The sequence below is a fragment of the Plecotus auritus genome, assembly GCF_963455305.1.
Source record: "Plecotus auritus genome assembly, chromosome: 7".
In the NCBI taxonomy this organism is placed as follows: Eukaryota; Metazoa; Chordata; class Mammalia; order Chiroptera; family Vespertilionidae; genus Plecotus; species Plecotus auritus.
The window spans coordinates 32291512-32311846 of NC_137774.1; the positions used below are offsets into that span (position 1 = coordinate 32291512).

General features: G+C 47.7%; 1 protein-coding gene across 4 annotated transcripts; it reads left to right on the forward strand.

Annotated features, from left to right (window-relative positions):
- Positions 1 to 4132: 4132 nt before the first annotated feature.
- Positions 4133 to 11546, forward strand: COPRS (coordinator of PRMT5 and differentiation stimulator). 4 transcript variants are annotated; one of them, XM_080680115.1, is made up of 5 exons: positions 4133 to 4306; positions 7400 to 7466; positions 9443 to 9493; positions 9583 to 9804; positions 11110 to 11546. In XM_080680115.1, exons 1-5 carry the CDS (start codon positions 4208 to 4210, stop codon positions 11277 to 11279), a joined length of 609 nt encoding a protein of 202 aa, XP_080536241.1. In that variant the 5' UTR covers positions 4133 to 4207; the 3' UTR covers positions 11280 to 11546. The 4 variants fall into 4 exon arrangements, with proteins under 4 accessions (XP_080536241.1, XP_080536243.1, XP_080536242.1 ...); XM_080680117.1 differs by lacking the exon at positions 9443 to 9493 and having other exon boundaries at positions 4135 to 4306; XM_080680116.1 differs by lacking the exon at positions 9443 to 9493 and having other exon boundaries at positions 4139 to 4306; positions 7400 to 7470; positions 9587 to 9804.
- Positions 11547 to 20335: the final 8789 nt, after the last annotated feature.

The window sequence follows — 20335 nt, forward strand, 5'->3', positions numbered from 1 at the left end:
AAGGGAAGCTCTTTGGGATGGAGATAGGGGTTGGAGGAACAGAGCTGGATGTCCTGAGAGCTGGCTGAAGTAGCAGAGAAGGATGCTGGATATTGGGGGAACCATCCTTTAAGAAGATTAAGACATTATAAAAGTGTCCTTTGTCACTGGGACTGATCTGCAGAGAAATGTTTACTGTTGGGTAGGCTTGGCAACCAAAGGGCAGGGATAGGGAGTAGATGAGAGCTGCAGAGAAGGGCTTCAGAGGTGATGATGGAGGATGGCTTGGAGCAGAGAAGGGCATTCTGGGAGCAGGGGAGGCAGTTGGTATTTTTATATATATACATATATATATATATTTTTTAAACATATTTTATTGATTTTTTACAGAGAGGAAGGGAGAGGGATAGAAAGCTAGAAACATCGATGAGAGAGAAACATCGATCAGCTGCCTCCTGCACACTCCCTACTGGGTATGTGCCCGCAACCAAGGTACATGCGCTTGACCGGAATCGAACCTGGGACCCTTGAGTCCGCAGGCCGACGCTCTATCCACTGAGCCAAACCAGTTAGGGCGGTATTTTATATTTTTAACATTATAATGTCACTGCGAGAAGCATTTAGTACAGTTTACTTACGTTTCACTTAATGTTTTTTAAAATAGACTTAAAAAACATTTAATTTATAGCATTCCTTTGAATAGATGAGCCATGACTTATTTTATTAATCCCCAATGGCTGGACCTTGTCATTTGTAATTTTTTTAAAATTATAAATACTGTTGATGAAGATTCTTATAAATCTTTTTATATCCCTGGTTATTTGTTTAGTAGGTTGACACCTGACAGAATTATTAAAGGATGTAAGTTTTTTAAGGAATATTAATTATGTATTGCCAATTTGCAATGTATGAAAATACTTTCAAGCAATGTATGAAAATGTCAACACTTTTGGCTGCAGTGGATATTTTGTATTTTTTATCATTTTAATAGGTGAAAAATGACGTGCATTTCTTTGACATTAATGAAATTAATGTATTTTTCCTGGTTCTTATATTCTCATGTTCTTTGACAGTTTTGTTGAACTTTTTTCTTACTAATTTGTAAGTTTTTTATATATTAAGAACATTAGCCTTCAGTTTGCTCTCCTTTATTGCAAATAATTTACCCCAGCTGCTTTTTTTAATGTGTGTGTGGGGTATGTTTTTGACATCCAGAGATGTGTTTTTAAGTGTGTGGTTTCCGTTGGTAACTTTTTTGTTTTGTTAATCCTCAAGAGAGGATACTTTTCCATTGATTTTTAGAGAGAGAGAGGATGAGAGAGGGAGAGACAGAGAGAAACATTGTTGTGAGAGAAACAAAATGATTGGTTGCCTCCTGAACAAGCCCTGACCAGGGCTGGGGATCCGAGCCTGCAACCGAGGTGCCCTTGACTGGAGTAGAATCCAGCATCCTTCAGTCTGTGGGCCAACACTCTATCCACTGAGCAAAACTGGCTAGGGCGATAACCCTTTTTATTTGTGGCCATTTTTCTCTCTGTTGATGTGTGGAAATACCTTTATTATGTACTAGAGGCCCGGTGCACGAAATTCATGCACGGGGGGGGCGGTGTCCCTCAGCCCAGCCTGCACCCTCTCCAATCGGGGACCCCTTGAGGGATGTCCGACTGCCCGTTTAAGCCCGATCCCACCGGTGGGATCGGGCTTAAATGGGCAGTCGGACATCCCTCTCACAATCCAGGACTGCTGGCTCCCAACTGCTTGCCTGCCTGCCTTCCTGATTGCCCCTAACCGCTTCTGCCTGCCAGCCTGATCACCCCTAACCACTCCCCTGCCAGCCTGATTGATGCCTAACTGCTCCCCTGCCAGCCTGTTTTCCCCTAACTGCCCTCCCCTGCAGGCCTGGTCATCCCTAACTGCCCTCCCCTGCAGGCCTGGTCCCCCCCAACTGCCCTCCCCTAAAGGCCTGGTCACCCCTAACTGCCTTTCCCTGCAGGCCTGGTCGCTCCCAACTTCCCTCCTCTGCTGGCTTGGTCACCCCTAACTGCCCTCACCTGCAGGCTTGATCGCCCCCAACTGCCCTCCCTTGCAGGCCTGGTCCCTCCCAACTGCCCTCCCTTGCTGGCATCTTGTGTCCACATGGGGGCAGGATCTTTGACCACATGGGGGCTGCCATCTTGTGTTTTGGAGTGATGGTCAATCTGCATATTACTCTTTTATTAGATAGTATAGAGGCCTGGTGCATGGGTGGGGGCCAGCTGGTTTGCCCTGAAGGGTGTCCTGGATCAGGGTGGGGGTTCCCTTGGGGCGTGGGGTGGCCTGGGCGAGGGGCCTGTGGTGGTTTGCAGGCCGGCCACACCCCCTGGCGACCCAAGTGGATGCCCTGGTATCTGGGGTTTATTTATCTTCTACAATTGAAACTTTGTAGCCTGGAGCGGAGCCAAGCCTTCTGCTTGCTCCGTGGTGGCAGCCATTTCTGTTGGGATTTATGTATCTTCTATAATTGAAACTTTGTAGCCTGGAGTGGAGGTCTGGGCCGGCAAGGGCAGTTGGAAAGCTTGGCTTCATCCATTGCCGGGGAAACCCAAGCCTCCCTCCTGCTCTCTGTGGCCATAGCCATCTTGGTTGGGTTTATTTGCATATTTGCTCCTGATTGGCTGGTGGGCATGGCTTTGTGGGTATAGCAGAGTGATGGTTAATTTGCATATTACTCTTTTATTAGATAGGATTAAATTCCTATGAATATTAGCATCTGTTTTAGGGCATTTTTATTTTGAGCTTTTGCACTGTAAATGCTTACTTGTCATTTGTTTTAAAATAAGAAAAATTTCTTTATCCCTCTTATTAAGTATGGGGATGTTTATCATTCTAAATCCTTGTGTGGCAATTTTATTTTAGGAAAGATATATTATGTTGCATGTAAGAGATGAGGACAAAGAGTGTGGTGGTTAGCTTTTTAGAGCAAGGTTATGAAGTGGTTTCCCCGGGGTTATAACCCTATGTCTGGTTCTCATGATTGCAGGTGATGGGAATGCATTTAGCTCGTTCACTTGGAGTTGTACTGTTAGATATGGTGGTTTCTAGCTACATATGGCACTTTAAATTTATTAAATTTAATTCAATTCCTCATTTACACTGGCAACATGTCAAGTGCTTAATAGCCATATGTTTACCATATTGGACAGCATGGATAATAGAATTTTTTTCTTCCCACCATCACAGCAGGTTCTTTGGGATAGAGTTGAGGTAGATAAATCCAGTTAGATTTGAGGAAACTGACTCGGGTCAGGACCACACATATTAATCCATCACATTTTCTTCCCTGTGGGAAAGAAAACCTATCAGCTGTTACACTAATTTTTTCAAATGTCTTAGGTAGTTTACAAACAGTACCTACTTAGAAGGAGATGAGGGAGTCGGCTCTCTGATTTCTCAAAGATTGTATTAGGTGTCCTGGTAAGGATGGAATCCCAGTTTATAGCTTTTCTGCTACCTAAATGTTAACGAGATTATCCCACCTTGAGCCGGTTTGTTAGAGTTTAGGCAGTGTGGGTGGGGAAAAGCAGTGAAGGCTGTGCTTGCCTCTCTTCTGCAGCCTTCAGGGTGTACAGGGCCAGGCCGGAGCATTAAAAAAGCTTTTCCCAGGTTAGACTAGGGTCAGCCCAGAATGTTTAGGTTTACTGTGACCTCCATAGCCCATAGGTGTCCAGTACATTGTCAGAGTTTGTTTTTATCATTTGTCTCGATTTCTAATGGACTAACTTTAACTATCATTAACTCAAGGTGGAGCGTCACCACTGGGTTGCAGAGTGGTCTCGCCCATCTGTGGGCGAGTGATGGTCCAAAATCCAGACTGAGTTCTAGAGAAATCTGTAAGATCAAAAGTGAAATGTGGTTGGAGCTACAATTACGAGTGGACTCGGGCGGCAGGGATTGGAGGTGTTGAGGCTGGGTAGGATGACCCTTGGCATTCCAGACTCAGTCCTGGGACTTCCAGCTTCAAGAATCAGACTTGGGGCCGGTAGATGGGCTTTCGCTGCTGGGCGCGCCCCGCCCCTCCCATCCCCTCCCGCGTCGCCCCCGTGTCCCTCGTGACCCCCGTGTCCCGCCCCCTTGGCCGGGAACACCCCTGGCTGATTGGCCCTCCGCGACGTATCCTCCGGCTCGCAGCCAGGCCAGCGCGTCACGTGGCCGCGCGGCTTCCAGGGCGCGGAGCCGCGGGCCGCCGGGCATGGACCCTCAGACCGCCCGGGCCCTGGCGCTGGGGGCCGCGGAGCCGCCTCGGGGTCTGCCCCTGGCGAGCGCGCGGGAGTCGCCCCCCAGCCCCGAGGTGAGCGCTGCGCCAGGCCGGGAGCGGCCACCACCTGCGCCCGGGGCGGGAAGCTGCGGGGGCCGCGGAGCGGGGGAAGCGCCTCGGGCCGCCGCGCGAACGTTGAGCGCGCGCTTAAGCTGGAAACGGCTGGGCGGCCGGGCCGCGGGGTGCAGGGCTGGAGGCACCCCGAATGCGTGGGGGGCGCGCGGGGCGGGGAAGGAAGGCCTCGGTCTCCTGGGCGCTTCTGCGTCCTTGCTAAATGGGAGGTGATGCTGATGGCCGAGAGCTGGAGGGCCTGCACGGGGTGAGGGTGGCGAGGGGTAGAGACTTTTCCCGAAGGACCTGCGTCCACTGGTGGGGATGCTCAGCTAACACAGCACCGGGTGATGTCTCATGCGCTCTCTCTTCTATTCAACGAAACGCAAAGGCCTTATTTGACGCAGGGTTTCCAGAAATTTGTTTTCATTGGCGCGCCAGACAGCTCCTGGTTTTTCAAAGGCCGTTATTACAGCCATAACCTGCCCTTGTTTGCAGTCAGTAATCTCTGCGAGATGGTCAACTCCTGGAGGATAGAAACGTGTTAACGGCTTTAAACCTGGAGTCTAGCAGGGTGCCTGACACGATAGACACGTTTATTAATTGGTTGGAGGAATGGCATGGCGTGTTTAAGCATGAAAGATAGTACGTAACCAAACTAAGACAAATGTAGTGATAAGACTTACAAAGAAAATTACTTAGGAGTGCAGATGGGATGAGATTAATTTTGTCAGAGCTTAGCAGGAGGGCTGTGCGCTTCCCCTCCAAGGTGAGAGGGTGGCGCTGCCTGCAGAGGTGTGGAAATGCCGAAATGCAGGGCAGACCCCTGTGAACTTGGGTCGCAGAGCTAGGAGAGATCTATGCCCAACAGGTGGAGGGGCTGGTGGAGAGCTGTGAATGCCGTGAGTATTCTTATGCTTCCCCGGTGGAGTTGAAGATTCTTTTTTTAATCCTTACCCGAGGTTATTTTTCCATTGATTACTTTGGAGAGTGGAAGAGAGGGAAGGACAGAGAGAAATATCGATGTGAGAGAAACACATCCATTGGTTGCCTCCTGTACGAGCCCTGACCAGGGTCTAGCCAAGGAAGGAGCCTGCAGCTGAGGAATGTGCCCTTGACTGGAATCGAACCCAGGACCATTCAGTCTGCAGGCTGATGCTCTATACACTGAGCCAAACTGGCTAGGGCGAGTTGAAGACTTTAGCGGAGAGTAGTGATTAATGTGGTAAGGTGGGCAGGGTGGATGAATGGGGAGGCAGCTATGGAGTTATGTCAGTGCTCAAAGTGAGAGGTCCCACCAGCTGGCCCACACTAGTGACCAAGGGTTGTCACTGACTACAGGAGGTGGGATTGATGCTTTAAATCCAGGTATGACTAGATCGTGAGCTACCTGGGGCAGGTGCCAAGTGCAGTAGGGGCAAAGAAGGTTGGGCTTAGAATCAACAAATGTTACATTCCTGCTACATGCTAGGTATTTTCATAAATGTTATAAGTCCTCTGCAAGGTCAGAACAGACACCCTCAGTTTCCAGAGAAGGAACCCCAGGCAGAGTGGTTGAACTGATGTGTTCAAGGTCACACACGGGATGAATGGCAGAACTGGGATTGAAATTAGGTCTTAAGCAGGCTTCACATTTCTTGTTCCAGTTAGAAAGAGGTTTTAGAGGTGATAGGACTTCAGGAACTTTTTAAAAATCCTCACCCGAGGATATGTTTTTATTGATTTTAGAGAGAGAGGAAGGTGGGGAGGGGGAGAAAGAAAGAAGAAACGTTGATGTGAGAGAGAAACATCGATCCATTGCCTCTGGTACGCCCCAACCTGGGACTGAACCTACAGCATAGGTATGTGCCCTGATCGGGAATCAAACCCGCAACCTTGTTTAAAATGTTTTTATTGATTTCAGAGAGAGGGATAGAAACATCAATGATGAGAGAGAATCATGATTTGTTTCCTACTGTATACCCTCTACTGGGGATCAAGCCTGCAACCTGGGCATGTGCCCTGACCAGGAATCGAACTGTGACCTCCTGGCTTATAAATTGAAGCTCAACCACTGAGCCACACCAGCCAGGTGAACCCACAGCCTTTTGATGTATGCAGCGATGCTCCAATCAACAGCCATCTGGCCAGGACAAGACTTCAGGAACTTTTCAGTGGTGAAAGCAGAAAGGCATATGGTTGGCTGTGGGGAAAGAGTTCCCTCAGCATTGCTGAGGAGCTAAATCTCTCTTGCACCCATGTATCAGTGAGGAGACAGAATTTGATAGAAAAAGCTGTTAGCTGCCTGGCCTGTGTGGCTCAGTAGCTGAGTGTTGACCTATGAACCAGGAGGTCTAGGTTCGATTCCTGGTCAGGGCACATGCCTGGGTTGTGGGCTCGATCCCCAGTAGGGGGTGTGTACCAGGCAGCTGATCAGTGATTCCCTCTCATCATTGATGTTTCTGTCTCTTTGTCCCTCACCCCTCCTCTCTGAAATCAATATATGTAGAGTTAATTAGATAAGAAGTTGTTAAGGAACTGAAAAGTTAAAAATGAACATGGTGGTGGCACCTGCAGGAAACGGCTACCAGTCCTCTGGCTGAGGGACAAAGGGATGAGGTTGGAATGGTTAAAATTGACAAGCTCAGAGGAGGGGCTTTGCAGAGCTGGGATTCCAGCCTCTGAGGAGGGGGTGCTGTCCCAGTTGGTGCTGGGGTCTCTGAGCTTGGAGGAGGGTCCTCAGGGCCTGTGAGTCAGACCTCTGTAGGTAGGGCAGGGCCATGAGGCTGGCTTTGCAAGCGTTGGCAAGTGGTAAGCTGGATTCACAGGCCGCTATAGAAAGGTTGCTCCTGCTTCCAGGGTGAAGTGTTGCTGGAATGATGCCTCAGGAGTAAGAGGGAGCAACGCTCTTCCCCCTCCATCCTTGCTGACTCTAACAGGGCAGAACAGAAGTGTGGGTTGCGTGGGTTGCAAAGTCTCAGCCCCCCACACAAAAGGGAGGATGGATGGGTGGGTTTTCAGCTGAGAGACAAGGACTTAATACTGGGGATGCTCCAAGGTGTTCAAGTCCTGAGTAATTGTTTCTTCTTCCGGCAGGCTGGCTTTGCCCCACATGACCACTCCGGTCAGGAGAGAGAGACTGAGAAAGCCACCGATCGACTAGGCAAGTAGACGGCAGAGACTAGGGTGGGTGAATGTTGGGAGAGACTGGGGGAGTGACAGGAGGGGCAGTCCCTCTGTCTGTTTACCTTCTCCTTCTAGCCAGTCCTCCTGTTGGCTGCCACGTTGCCTTTTCTGCTAGTGTTTCAATAGTGCCCTTGCTTGGAAGCCTCACTGGAGCTTTCTTAAGGGATGTCCTGAACTTGTGTCCAAGCCTGTCCCTTCTACTGAGAAAGACAGCGTGGGAGAGCAGGAAGAATATAGGCTTAGGAGGTAAAATTGTTTCCACTTTTAACATATTTTTACTGATTTCAGAGACGAAGGGAGAGGGAGAAAGATAGGAACATCAATGATGAGAGAGAACCATTGATGGCTGCCTCCTGTGCACCCCCCATTTGGGATCAAGCCCGCAACCCGGGCATGTACTCTGACCAGGAATTGAACCTCGATTTCCTGGTTCGTAGGTCAATGCTCAACCACTGAGCCATGCAGGCTGAGTTCCTTTTTTTGTTTTTAAAAACTGTCACAACAATCATATCCCCATTTTGCAGGTGAGGAAACAGGCACAGAGTAAAAATAAAAAAAAATTGGTTCTGGTAAAAGACACAACATAAAATTTACCATTTAACACATTTGAAACATGCAGTTCAGTGGCATTCGGCACAGTCAGTATTATGTAACCACCACTGCTATTTAATTCCAGAACATTTTCATCACCCCAAAAGGAAATCTTGTACCCAGTAAGGAGTCACTCCCCATTCTCCCTTTCCTTGTGCCCCTGGCGACCACTAATCTGCTTTCTGTCTCTATGGATTGACCTCTGCTGAACAGGCAAATGTGAGTTGCATGCAAATGAATCATACACTATGTGGCCTTTTCTGTCTGGCTTCTTTCAGCATAATATTTTCAAGATTAATTCATGTAGCCTGTATACCTTGTAAGGCATACCTCGGAGACATTATGGTTTAGTTCCAGACCACTGCAATAAAGCTACTATTGCAATAAAGCTAGTTGTAATCTTTTTGCTGATAGAGGGTTTTGCCTTCAATTTATAAAAAAAAAAAACACCCCACATCTGTGAAGTGCAATAAAGCAAAATGCCATAAAATGAAGTATGCCTATACTTCATTCCTTTTGATGGCTGAATAAATCCCATCTTACGTATAAACCCAATTTTGCTGACCCATTCATCAGTTGATAGGCTTTTGGGTGGTTTCCACCTTTTGGTGATTGTGAGTAGCCCTGCTATGAACGTTTTTGTACAAGTTTTGTTTGAACACCTGTTTTTAATTCTCACGGGTATACATTTAGGCGTGGCTTGTATGTTAATTCTATATTTAAGCTATTGAGGGGATCCATTGTGGACATATCAGCTCAGTAACACATTTAGTAATGGGCAGAACTGGGATTTGGACTCAGGCAGTTTAGCTTCCAAGCCCATAACCTGAAGTATGACTTTATTGCGTATAGCTGTCATTATTATGCCGTGTTAATTGGCTGACCCATTTGCTAGCTCTGACCTGGCATCACCATAGCCCGATATGCTTGGAGGTTCATTATCCTTCCCAAATGTTCCTCCATTATTCTGAGACCTTTTGAAAACGTCCCTTCCAGCCCTCTCAATGTTGGGAGGAGGAGACGTGGTGGTGGTCCATTGTGACTAGATGGGTTCTGCCCTGCTGTCTTCTTTTACTCTCATCCCCCTTGTCCTGTGCTAACCTCTAACATGCTCTTTGAGGTTGAAGGGAAGAGGAATAGAAGAGCAAAAACTCAATTCACACCTGTATTGTGAAAGTTGATCATTTGCTTTAATGACATGTAAGTTACCTACAATGTAAACTGTGCCCCATTCCCTGTGTGAATTGGCAGACCAGGCAATTAATGGCCTGGTTTAAGGCAAAACATACTATTGAAAAGAATTGATTAGCTCTTCTTCTAAAAATGTCAACAAAACATTTTCGTTCTTTCTTTTTTTTTAAGTGCTCAGGTGGCTAAAGAACTCAGTACACTTGTTTTACTGCTGCCCTCTTAGTAAGTCTGCCAAAAATTTCCAAGCACACCAGTAGGCCCCCTGGTTTGATGGTTGTTTTAAGACCTTCTTCCTTTTGTTGATTTCTTAGCCAGTGGAGCACAGAGCATCCCTAATGGTGGTCCTGTCGGTGATGAGGGCACCCATTCTGAAGAGGAAGGCTTTGCTATGGATGATGAAGATTCTGATGGGGAACTGAATACCTGGGAGCTGTCAGAAGGGGTATCCAGCTGTCTGCCCAGGGAACAGGCTGCTGATCTTTTCAATGAGGACTGGGACTTGGAGTTGAAAGCGGATCAAGGGAATCCGTATGGTAGGTGTGGAGTGTCTGGGGTCCTAGGCAGGGTTCGAGACCCTCCTACCAGATTACCCTTAAAGGCAGGCAGAGTTTGGAAGACTGTGAGCTTAGCCTGATAACCTGTGACAGATCTGCAGTTTCCGTGACAGCTTTTTCATATTGAAGAAAAAAAAATGCAAATTTTACATTTGACTCTATAATGTGTCATTTAGCTTTAACATCGAAACAATGTTACTCTCTCCAAATACCTTAGTCTGAACTGAGCAGCTGCAGACACAGTGCCTTATTATCCATTTGCTTCCTCTGCACTGCCAAGTACTCTTGGCTGAACAGCACAACTATGGGTTGCCTCAGAAAGAACATGCTTGCAATTCTTCAGGAAAGGACTGTGTGTGTGTGTGTGTGTGTGTGTGTGTGTGTGTGTGTGTGTGTGTGTATTAGACAGAGTGCAAGTATTGTTCTCCTAGACATTTTTTGGCTGTTCGTTTTTCCCCTCCCTTCTTCCTTTAATCCAGTGGTTCCCAACGTGGGGCACAGGCCCCACAGGGGGGCAATTTGATTTTTAAGGGGGGCAATTTGAAAATGAGTTATTACCAGTGAATTTTTTGCATTTCTTATGGTTCTAGGGGCCTAATATACAGTATATAAATATATATTTTGACATATTTATTCATTTCAGTTTTTGGAAACTTTATTTGCTATTTTTTCATATCACTTCATATTATTTTTTTAACAATTTCTTAGTGATTTCTTCCTCAGTACTTCAATTGTCCTTTTGTCCTTTTATTTTTGTCTTTCATGGATGCCATGTTCTTGGGAAGCTTTTTTATTTTTATTTTTATTTTTTTGTATTTTTTTATTTTATTAAGGTATTATATGTGTACATATCTTACCATTGCCCCCCCCCCAACCCCACTCCCATACATGCCCTCACCCCCCAATGTTTTGCATCCGTTGGTTACTCTTATATGCATGCATATAAGTCCTTCAGTTGATCTCTTATTTCCCCCACCTCTCCCTAACCTTCCCGCTGTAATTTGACAGTCTGTTTGATGCTTTACTGCCTCTGTATCTACCTTTTTGTTCATCAGTTTATAATGTTTTTTATTATCCACAAATGACTGAGATCGGGAAGCTTTTTTAGACCAAGTTAATGGCCTTTTAGGCTTCCTCCATGTGAATAGGCGTTCACTTTTTGAATAATAAGAATTAATGTCACGGTGGGGAGGGGCATCAGGATTTTAGAGATGCTTAGGTGGAGCATGGCCAAAAAAAGGCTGGGAACCACTGCTTTAATCTGTCTTTTAAAACTGCCTGCAGATGCTGATGACATCCAGGGCTGCATTTCTCAAGAGGTCAAACCTTGGGTGTGCTGTGCCCCACAAGGAGACATGATCTATGACCCCAGTTGGCACCATCCACCTCCACTGATACCCCATTATTCCAAGATGGTCTTTGAAACGGGACAGTTTGATGACGCTGAAGACTGAGGGTGCAGCTTTTTGCCTGCCACGTACATGGGTCTTCAAGATTAAGGTCTTCTTTTCTTTGAGGTGAGATGTCATATCTGAGGAAACATTCCCAGTGATGCCTGAGCCAGGCACAGAGACTGGTGTTAAATGAGGTCCCACAGTCCCCTGGTTCTGTTGTTGTTGTTTTTCATGAGTGTGTTACCTCTTTAGATGTGTGTGTGTGTGTGTTTCTGCGTTAGGAGGAAGAGTTGTGTTCTTTATAAATAAAGGTAGAAAAAAAATCAATGTGCTTTTGTCTATTTTTCATTCCTCGCAACCCCCCCTTTAATTAGAGACTTGTGAGAAAAGTCTTTTCCTTCATGTGAAGCCCCTGACTTACATTTAAGGAAGCAAGTACTTGGAGCCTTGAAACTACTCTGAAACAAAATACTCTTCCAGTTTTGCTTCCGTAGATCTGGCACAAACGTTGGTGACTCTGTGGCTGATTTCTCTTCCTGCTGATGGAAAATGGACCATTTGCTTAGTCAACAAGGACTTTCTGTAGGCTGGAAAGTTAAATGGCAAATGAAACCAGCAATTGCATAACCCTCAGTTGGCCTGAAAGGATTTTAAAATTGTTTTCCATGTCATGTTTCAATGCTTACAATTACTTAATGAAGTCACTGTTTAAAAAAAAAATTCACCTCATTTTAGAGATGAAGAAAATAACACTCAAAATGTTGACCTCGTCATTATCACACAAGCAGGAACCGGCAGAGCTGGGACCTAACCCCACGGGTGATGGGAAGCCTGTTCTCTGGGTTGGTCCTGTGTGTGTGAGAGCCCAGAGGCGGGGCCTGGGCCATGCCTGGGCCGGTCCGCGATGCACCCGACTAAGCCACATTGGCCTTTTTGGCAGGCTGAGGGATTGCTTCTCACCTCCCTGCCTTCCTACTGAAGCTGAATCAAGAAAAAGTTTCAAATCCGAAGTCTGAGTCAACTCCTCAGCAGTCAAATGCACATTCAACCATTTCAGCTATTTTTTTCAGAGGCGTCACAAAGTGCGAACAAAGCAGTACCTTCTGAGGAAGGGCAGTGGTTTTGACCACTGGCAGCCTCACGGCCCAGGCTGTCCTAGGGAGACGAAAGGTTCCCCCACTGTCCTTGCTGAAGGGACCGTCGCAGGCCCTGTCCCCACTGCTCTCTCCTCCCAGTGCCGAGCTGGCAAGACGGGTGTGAACAGGAGGATGTCTGGCGTGACAAGGTGGCCTTAAACTGATGGTAGAATTGCTGAATGGAAAGGTCATGTTACTGATGGGTTCCTTTGGCCCATGTGTAAGCTGAAACAGTAAAAAGGCAGGAGTCATGAGGTGAGGGAAGGAGGAGGGGAAGAAAGTAGTCTGAAAAGCGCCTGTGCATGAGTAACGGCAGAGAATGTGCACACGCTGCTGCTGCTGATCCACGGAGCAGATGTGGATCTAGAACTCTCTCTTGCTTTTTAGAAATTAATCTTTGTGGTTTCTCTTCCTGGTTATTTTCAGCAAAGCAGGTGGGAGGGAAGTGGGGTCTACTGGAGCAAGGACCTAGGAAACTATTAAGAGTTAAAAATAAAAGCAGCCCTGACTGGGTTGCTAGGTTGCGTGTTCAATCTGTCATGGAGTATGCGAGAGGAAACGGATCAATGTTTTTTCTCTCTTTCTCTTTTTCTTCCTTCCCCCCTCTCTAAGAGTCAGTGGAAACATATCCTTGGGTGAAGGTGGAAAAAGTAATAAAATAATAAAAACAAGGGCTTTTATGGCTGAACATTGAGTATGTCAGGAGAACAAGAAAAGGTGGTGTTGGTGTGGGGGCGGGGGAGGTTAGTCAAATTGTTCTGATTTCGATATTGTTCTAGTGTTCCCAATAGGATTAATCAAGCATAGAGAAAGAGATAGAAAAATAATTCCCCAGGCTGTGAACATTGGTTATCTGAAGGGGTTAAGGTAGGAGTAAGGAAAAAAGGCAGTGAAATGGAAAATATTAATGACATGATCAATGAAAATACAGATCGTAGAACTCTGATAATGTTGTAGATATGGACAGACGAAACAATTTGGTTACATGGTGGAGGTGGAGGCAGTTTGCTTTCATATTTTTGTTACTTTAATATAGACTTTGCAATGAGGCATTTAAAGTAAAGGCAAAATGTTAGTCAGCCATAGAGCTGCTTCCTCGCCTCGTCTTCCCTGCGCTCTGACAAGCATCCCACTTGCCTCCCCCCTCTGCTGCTGCCACGGTTTAAGCCTCTGCCTCCCCCTCTAGGGCAAGAGCTCTGCATGTGGGACCACGTCTTACTCCTCAGCATCCCTGTTTCATGGCATGGATGGAGCCCAGCGTGACATTGTTCAGTGAATACTGGCACAAACCTAATTCAGTAACTGCACTATTTGCCTTGGCTGTACGGGTAAGCAAAAGTAGGTTTACAGTGGTGAGTGCTCGAAACACAGAGTTTATATATATATATTTTAAATATACAGCATCTTATTGATTTTTTACAGAGAGGAATGGAGAAGGAAAGGGATAGAGAGTTAGAAACATCAATGAGAGAGAACATCAATTCAGCTGCCTCCTCCACACTCCCTACTGGGGATGTGCCCGCAACCAAGGTGCATGCTCTTGACCGGAATCGAACCTGGGACCCTTCAGTCCATAGGCCGATGCTCTATCCACTGCGCCAAATGGGTTAGGGCCACAGAGTTTATTCTTATATTATTAATTATTGTATTATTTTCTGTATGAAGAACTATAAGCCTACTTTTGCACACCCTTGTATTTTCAGTTGAACATCCCAGGCCGGTGATGAATAAAGTATTTGAAGAACCTTTAAGAAGTCTCTGTAACATCCGACTGGGATTTATTTAGGATCCCTTTTCTATTAACTTATTTTTGAAAATTGTGTAGGAATAGAACAGGGAGAAATGTCTAGAAGCAGTGAGCTTTGCAACCATGTTTTAATCTGAAAGCCTTTATTCAATGACCAAGTGAATTGTTCTCTAAGAACTAGAGTGTGTGTAGCCTGGCCAGTGTGGCTCAGTGGTTGAGCATTGACCTATGAACCAGGAGGTCACAACAAACCACAGCAAAAATCTGGGGTGAATGTAAAAGAGTGAAAATGTGTTTATCCAGTGTGGCTGTGGCCCTCTGCTCGTTGCATTTGTGGAGGCATGTGACAGGGTCGAAAACAGTCAAGAAGTTTTTCTAGCTTTTGTTTAAAAAATATCCTATACTAGAGGCCTGGTGCACGAAATTCATGCACGGGGGGGGGGGGGTTGTCCCTCAGCCCAGCCTGCACCCTCTCGAATCTGGGACCCCTTGAGGGATGTCCGACATCCCTCTCACAATCCAGGACTGCTGGCTCCCAACCGCTCGCCTGCCTCTGTCTGATTGCCCCAGACCGCTTCTGCCTGCCAGCCTGATCGACGCCTAACTGCTCTCCCCTGCCAGTCTGGTTGCCCCTAACTGTTCTTCCCTGCAGGCCTGGTTGCCCCCAACTGCCCTCCCATGCTGGCCCGGTCACCCCTAACTGCCCTCCCCTGCAGGCCTGGCCCCCCCACAACTGTCCTCTCCTGCAGGCCTGGTCCCCCTCAACTGCCCTCCTCTGCTCGCCTGGTCCCCCCCAACTGCCCTCCTCTGCTGGCCTGGTCACCCCTAACTGCCCACAACTGCCCTCCCCTGTAGGCCATCTTGTGGCGGCTATCTTGTGTCCACATGGGGGCAGCCATCTTTGACCACTGGGGGCGGCCATCTTGTGTCTTGGAGTGACAATCAATTTGCATATTACTCTTTTATTAGGTAGGATAATAAAGATGTAATATGCAAATGGTTGTTATGCCGTGAAGCGTAACAACCGACTGCGTAATGACCACATCATGGATCAGCAGGAGGGTGGGGCAGTGAGCTACAAGCAGGCGGCGGAGAGCTACAGGAGGGGGCAGGGCAGCCAGCTATGAGAGAGGGGGTGCGGGGGCAGAGGGAGCTACTGGAGGGCGGCAGCAAGCTACTGGTGAGCTACTGGCGCACAAATTCGTGCACAGGGCTACTAGTGTATATACACTGAGTGGCCAGATTATTATGATCTCTGAACGCATAATCATCTGGCCACTCAGTGTATATTTTTTAAAATAAGGAAGCAATGGGTTTTATGCCAACAGATTATATGTCTTGAAGACATCTGGAGGGAAAGAAAGTTCCCCAAGCCAACTCCCCACCCCCTGTCCCCCCGAAACAAACATACAAACAAAACCCAATGGGAGAAGAAAGATTTGAAGAAGAGAGACATCTGGGGATGCTAAGAGCAGAACCAATATGAGCCCTGCTTCCTGGTGTGTCCCTGGGGAGTTGAGTCCTCAGCATGATGGAAGTTGGAGCTTCTAGGCAGTCAGGGCCATCTTGTAAAAGATGCCCAAGCCTTGAGCCTGCAGAGAGCCTGGCAGATCCAGAGGGGCCATGGGACAGGGTGGACCCTTGAAGATGGACATTGGATGACCTGATGCCCACCGCATTTGCCTTGGCACTGCATGCGGAAGTGAGGAAAACCCAGAAGGCCCGGATGGAAGCGTGGGTCAGAAATTAGGATGGTCAGAGAGAAACACACTTCTGTTTCTTGAACCTCCAAGATAAAAGAGATGCGCAGTTAACAAGCAAGGATGGGAACCAGTTCCTGCTGGGGGCCGGGGGACAGCTCAGCTAGGTAAAGATGGTGTATTTTAAGTATCATCATGGGTTGATTAATACCAGAGTGCTGATTTTTTCTTTTTCTTTTCTATCTGGACAAAAAACTTGCAATTTTTGTTCTGTGGCAGAATTGCCCTTCAAGTTCATGTAGGCAATTTTGTGTGTTTTTGATGGCTGTAGCATGTTTCTAGCATGTCTGTTAGGACTTTCTTCCCTTTGGGAAGTTGTGGGGGAACAAACCTTTTTATCCCCCCGCCCCCAAGTTAGCTTGGTGCCGTGTTTATGGTGGGGATAGTTTGGTCATCGTGAGACCCCAGCTGGGTCTGGTGGGCAGCGCTTCCTCAGACTTTGCTCTCAGACGCTAGCGTGGCTGGGTGGGTGGAGTGTAGGGGCTGCGGAGACCACTCAGTCTTCATGTCCAGAAGCAAGTGGCTGGACTCAGCCAGGCCCCGCGACGCCATGGGCACGGAGCCCGTCTTCCAGCGCCGGAAGCACACTCGCTGGCGAAGGAAATGCCTTGGCACTGCTGCCCTTGGCATCCCAGAGTTTGCTTTCTGGGGCCCAACTTCTCACAGAGAGGTTGGAACATGGAGAAGAGGGGAAAGACAGAAACAAACAAACCCCAACCCTGGCTGTAGCCCGTCTGGGTTCTGCTTTCCCAGTTCTCCCAGAACAGACTCCCCACCCAAATGAGTGAGGATGCTGGAGCTGGAGGACTGTGAGTGTGTGTGTGTGTGTGTGTGTGTGTGTGTGAGAGAGAGAGAGAGAGAGAGAGAGAGAGAGAGAGAGAGAGAGAGAGAGAGAGGAGAGAGAGAGAGAGAACACGTGTGTGAGTGTGGCAGGCCAGGGAGAAGAAGCTGGAGGGTGTAACAGGAAGGCAAGCGGCAGGGCTGGCTCCTGCTTTGTTGACTTAGCGAGTCTGGCTGCGAAGCCAAGGCCTTTGGAAAAAATGGCCTCCCCGCTTCCGGCAGTTTCTACCGAGCTGTTGCGGGACTGAGGGACTGAGCGAGATTCTGCAGGTGTTTGTGGGCAGGGGGGCAGTTCAGTGGGGTTCCAGGGCACCAAGGTTTGGAGAACTCCAGCAGGATTTGTGCTCGATGATGTCCTGGGGGTAAAACGCAACCGTGGTTTCAGAAGGTGATATTTCTCTCCAGCGTGCAGGGTTGTCTGGGCCTCCCCTTTGAGTTAACTTCCCCAGGAGGCCGGCTTCCACTTTCTGACCATTACAAGGTGCTGTTGGATTTCCTTTTTCCCGGTGAGGTGATTTTGATTTCAAAAGCAATTTCCTCTGACAGCTCCTCATTAGCTGTTGAATAAATATGGCAGATATAAGTTAGGGCCATATGTTTGGCAACTCCAGGCAGGCATCTGAATTTCTGGCTGCTGCCTGTGGCCTTATTCTGTTCCTCCAGCAGGTGGCAGCAAAGACTTAGTGATTCTGCTATACTTTGGGTGATCTCGGGGGACACTCCAGAAGTAGAGCTGGCTCAGGGTGACCTTCTTGTTAGTGGACTTCCTGCCGGTTGGCACACTTGTGAATAGGATTTACTTCTGACTTTATAGATGAATTTTCTCAGAAAAGGTTACTATGAAATCTAGGGTCCGGGTTGTCATTGTGACCACTCAGTGTCTACCCGAGTCTGACACATAGTAAGTGTTTAATAGATGCTTGCTGACTTCCACCAAAATGTGCATATGTGCAAAGGAAAGTAAGTGCATTGTGTTGCACCTCTGCCAGATGGTATGTTAGGTGATTTTTTTTTTTTTTAAATGAAGTAAGGCTTCTAATTCTCATTTTATAGAAAGAGAAATTGAGGCTCAGGGAGGTAAGGTAATTGGCCAAAGTTCACACAGATGTGACCCAGGTCATCTGACTCCAAGCTTTTGGGCTTGCAGGTTTGCTCTGTTGGAGTGGGAGAGATCTAGATTTAGCAAAAGTCTAGGATGAATTTTGTTTCAGAAAAAGTAAGGGAATCCAGTGTAGCTTTAAAAAATATATTTTTATTGATTTAAGAGAGGAAGGGAGAGGTGGGGAGAGACAGAAAGATCAATGATGATAGAGGATTATTTATCGGCTGCCTCCTGCATGCCCTACACTGGGGAATGAGCCTGCAACCCGGGCATGTGCCCTGACTGGGAATCAAACTGTGATCTCCTAGTTCATAGGTCGATGCTCAACCACTGAACCACGCCAGCTGGGCCAGTGTAGCTTTGATCTTTATTCGTCAGTTTGTTTCTGAATGTCTGCTGTGTACTGTGCACTCAGGAGGGAGAGGTGGAGGACCTGCTTCCTGTTTGTGGGAAGCTCCAAGCCTAGGGGGAAGGTGATGGCACACGAGCAAAGCACCGCAGGAGAACTACACAAGCCCAGGGTGCCGGGGAACCCTGAAGAAGGGGTGGGAGGCCAAGGAAGTCCCTCAAAGAAGACAACCTCAAAATGCGTCCTGGAGGACTTGGCCAGGCAAGGGGTCGGGGAGGATCATCCAGGCAGAGGAAGCTGTGGGTGCAAAGGCCTGTCCCTCACCCCCAGCCCCTGACCCTCTCATGTGAGAGGACTTTTATATTTGGGGAACTGGCGAGGTTCAAGGTGAGGGATGAAGTCAGGTAAGCAAGGGGCCTTGGAAGCTATGAAGAGTCTTGAAGAGTTTTTAGCAGGAATGTGACATTTTTAGTAGATCCTTCTAGTTCCTGGTGGAGAGCGGTGGGAGGAGGCTGAGACTGAGGCCAGGGAGGCCAGTGGAGGGTTGTAATAAGAGAGGATGGTGCCGAAACCGGTTTGGCTCGGTGGATAGAGCGTCGGCCTGCGGACTGAAAGGTCGCGGGTTCAATTCCGGTCAAGGGCATGTACCTTGGTTGCGGGCACATCCCCAGTGGGAGGTGTGCAGGAGGCAGCTGATCGATGTTTCTCTCTCATCGATGTTTCTAACTCTCTATCCCTCTCCCTTCCTCTCTGTGAAATATCAATAAAATATATTTAAAAAAAAAAAAAAAAAAAGAGAGGATGGTGACCTAAACTAGCATAGCTATGGTGATGGAGGGAGCTGGACAGATTGGAACTATTTGTAGAAGGGAGAGCTGACAGGAGTGGGAACAGATTTCCTGTAAGGGAAGGGTGAGAGAGAGGAAAGAGTCTGGATGACCTTGAGGCCCGTCCTGGCTTGGGCAACCAGGTGGATGGAATGGTTTCTTAAGTGAGAATGATCTTTACAATCCATAACACTTCCACACCCGCTATTTTAAGGGGAAGGTGCTCCATGTTCCAGTTGTTCAACTTGGTTTTCAGGGTTTCGAGGACGCCCCTGGGCTGTGTTAGCCCTGCACCTTGAACATGTGAAGGCCACACTTTAGGGCAGCCTTTGTCTTTCCTTTGCTCTTCTCTCAGCGGATGATCAGGATATGGTTCCTTTCTAGAACAGGTGTCCACTGTGGACACTCCGGGAGCCTCTCCGCCTCTTGTGCAGCTCGTGGACTTTGGGGAAAGCTAATCCTGAACCTAACCCATGAGGTTCAAGCCTAAGGTGACCTGAATAATTGTATGTCTTGTCCTCTGTGTTCGTCTCCTGGGTCTGCCTAACAAATCACAATGAACTTAAGACAACGAGTTGTTTTCTCACAGTTCTGGAGTCTAGAAGTGCAAAATCATATCAGCAGGGCTGTGCTCCCTCCCGGCTCCGGGGGGGAGTCTGTGCCTTGACTCCTTTCGCTTCTGGTGACTCCCAGCTGACCTTGCCTTGTAGCTGCTCACCTTGTGGCCGCTCACCTTGTGGCTGCTCACCTTGTGGCTGCTCACCTTGTGGCTGCTCACACGAATCACTGCTTGTCTTCACAGGCTTCTCCTTGCCACATCCGTCTTCTGTCTCTTAGAAGGATATTTGTCACTGGATTTAGGGCTCATCCGGGGAAGACAGGATGATCTCATCTCAAGATCCTTAACTTAATTGCATCTACAAAGACTCTTTTTCCAAATAAGGTCACTTTCACAGGTTCTGAGGGTTAGGAGGGAAACATATCTTTTTTGCGGCTGCCATTCAACCCACTACAGCAGGGGTGGGGAACGTCTGGCCCGCGGGCCACATAAGGCTTGAGAAATCATTTGGCCCGGCCGTGCCAAGGCATTAATGGTGAGTTAATTAAATGTTTGACCAAATATAGCAGGGTAATTTTTAAGGTAATGATTTTGTATGGCCCTCAAATGATGTTATAAATATCCAAATGGCCCTGGGCAGGGAAAAGATTCCCCACCCCTGCACTACAGCTTTTGTGGATGGCAAGACAGTGAAACTGGGACCATGATGACATCGTTGGACTCTTACCTGCCAACCCGGAAGCCTGCCTGCGTGGGGACCTCCAGTTATTTAACGTAGCCAGTCCTCCTTATTGGT

Coding starts and splice junctions, on each gene's coding strand:
- COPRS (XM_080680115.1), top strand. CDS start 4,208: ATGGACCCTCAGACCGCCCGGGCCCTGGCGCTGGGGGCCGCGGAGCCG. Junction 4,307..7,399: donor AGTCGCCCCCCAGCCCCGAG/GTGAGCGCTGCG, acceptor TTCTTCCGGCAG/GCTGGCTTTGCCCCACATGA. Junction 9,494..9,582: donor GTTTTACTGCTGCCCTCTTA/GTAAGTCTGCCA, acceptor TTGATTTCTTAG/CCAGTGGAGCACAGAGCATC.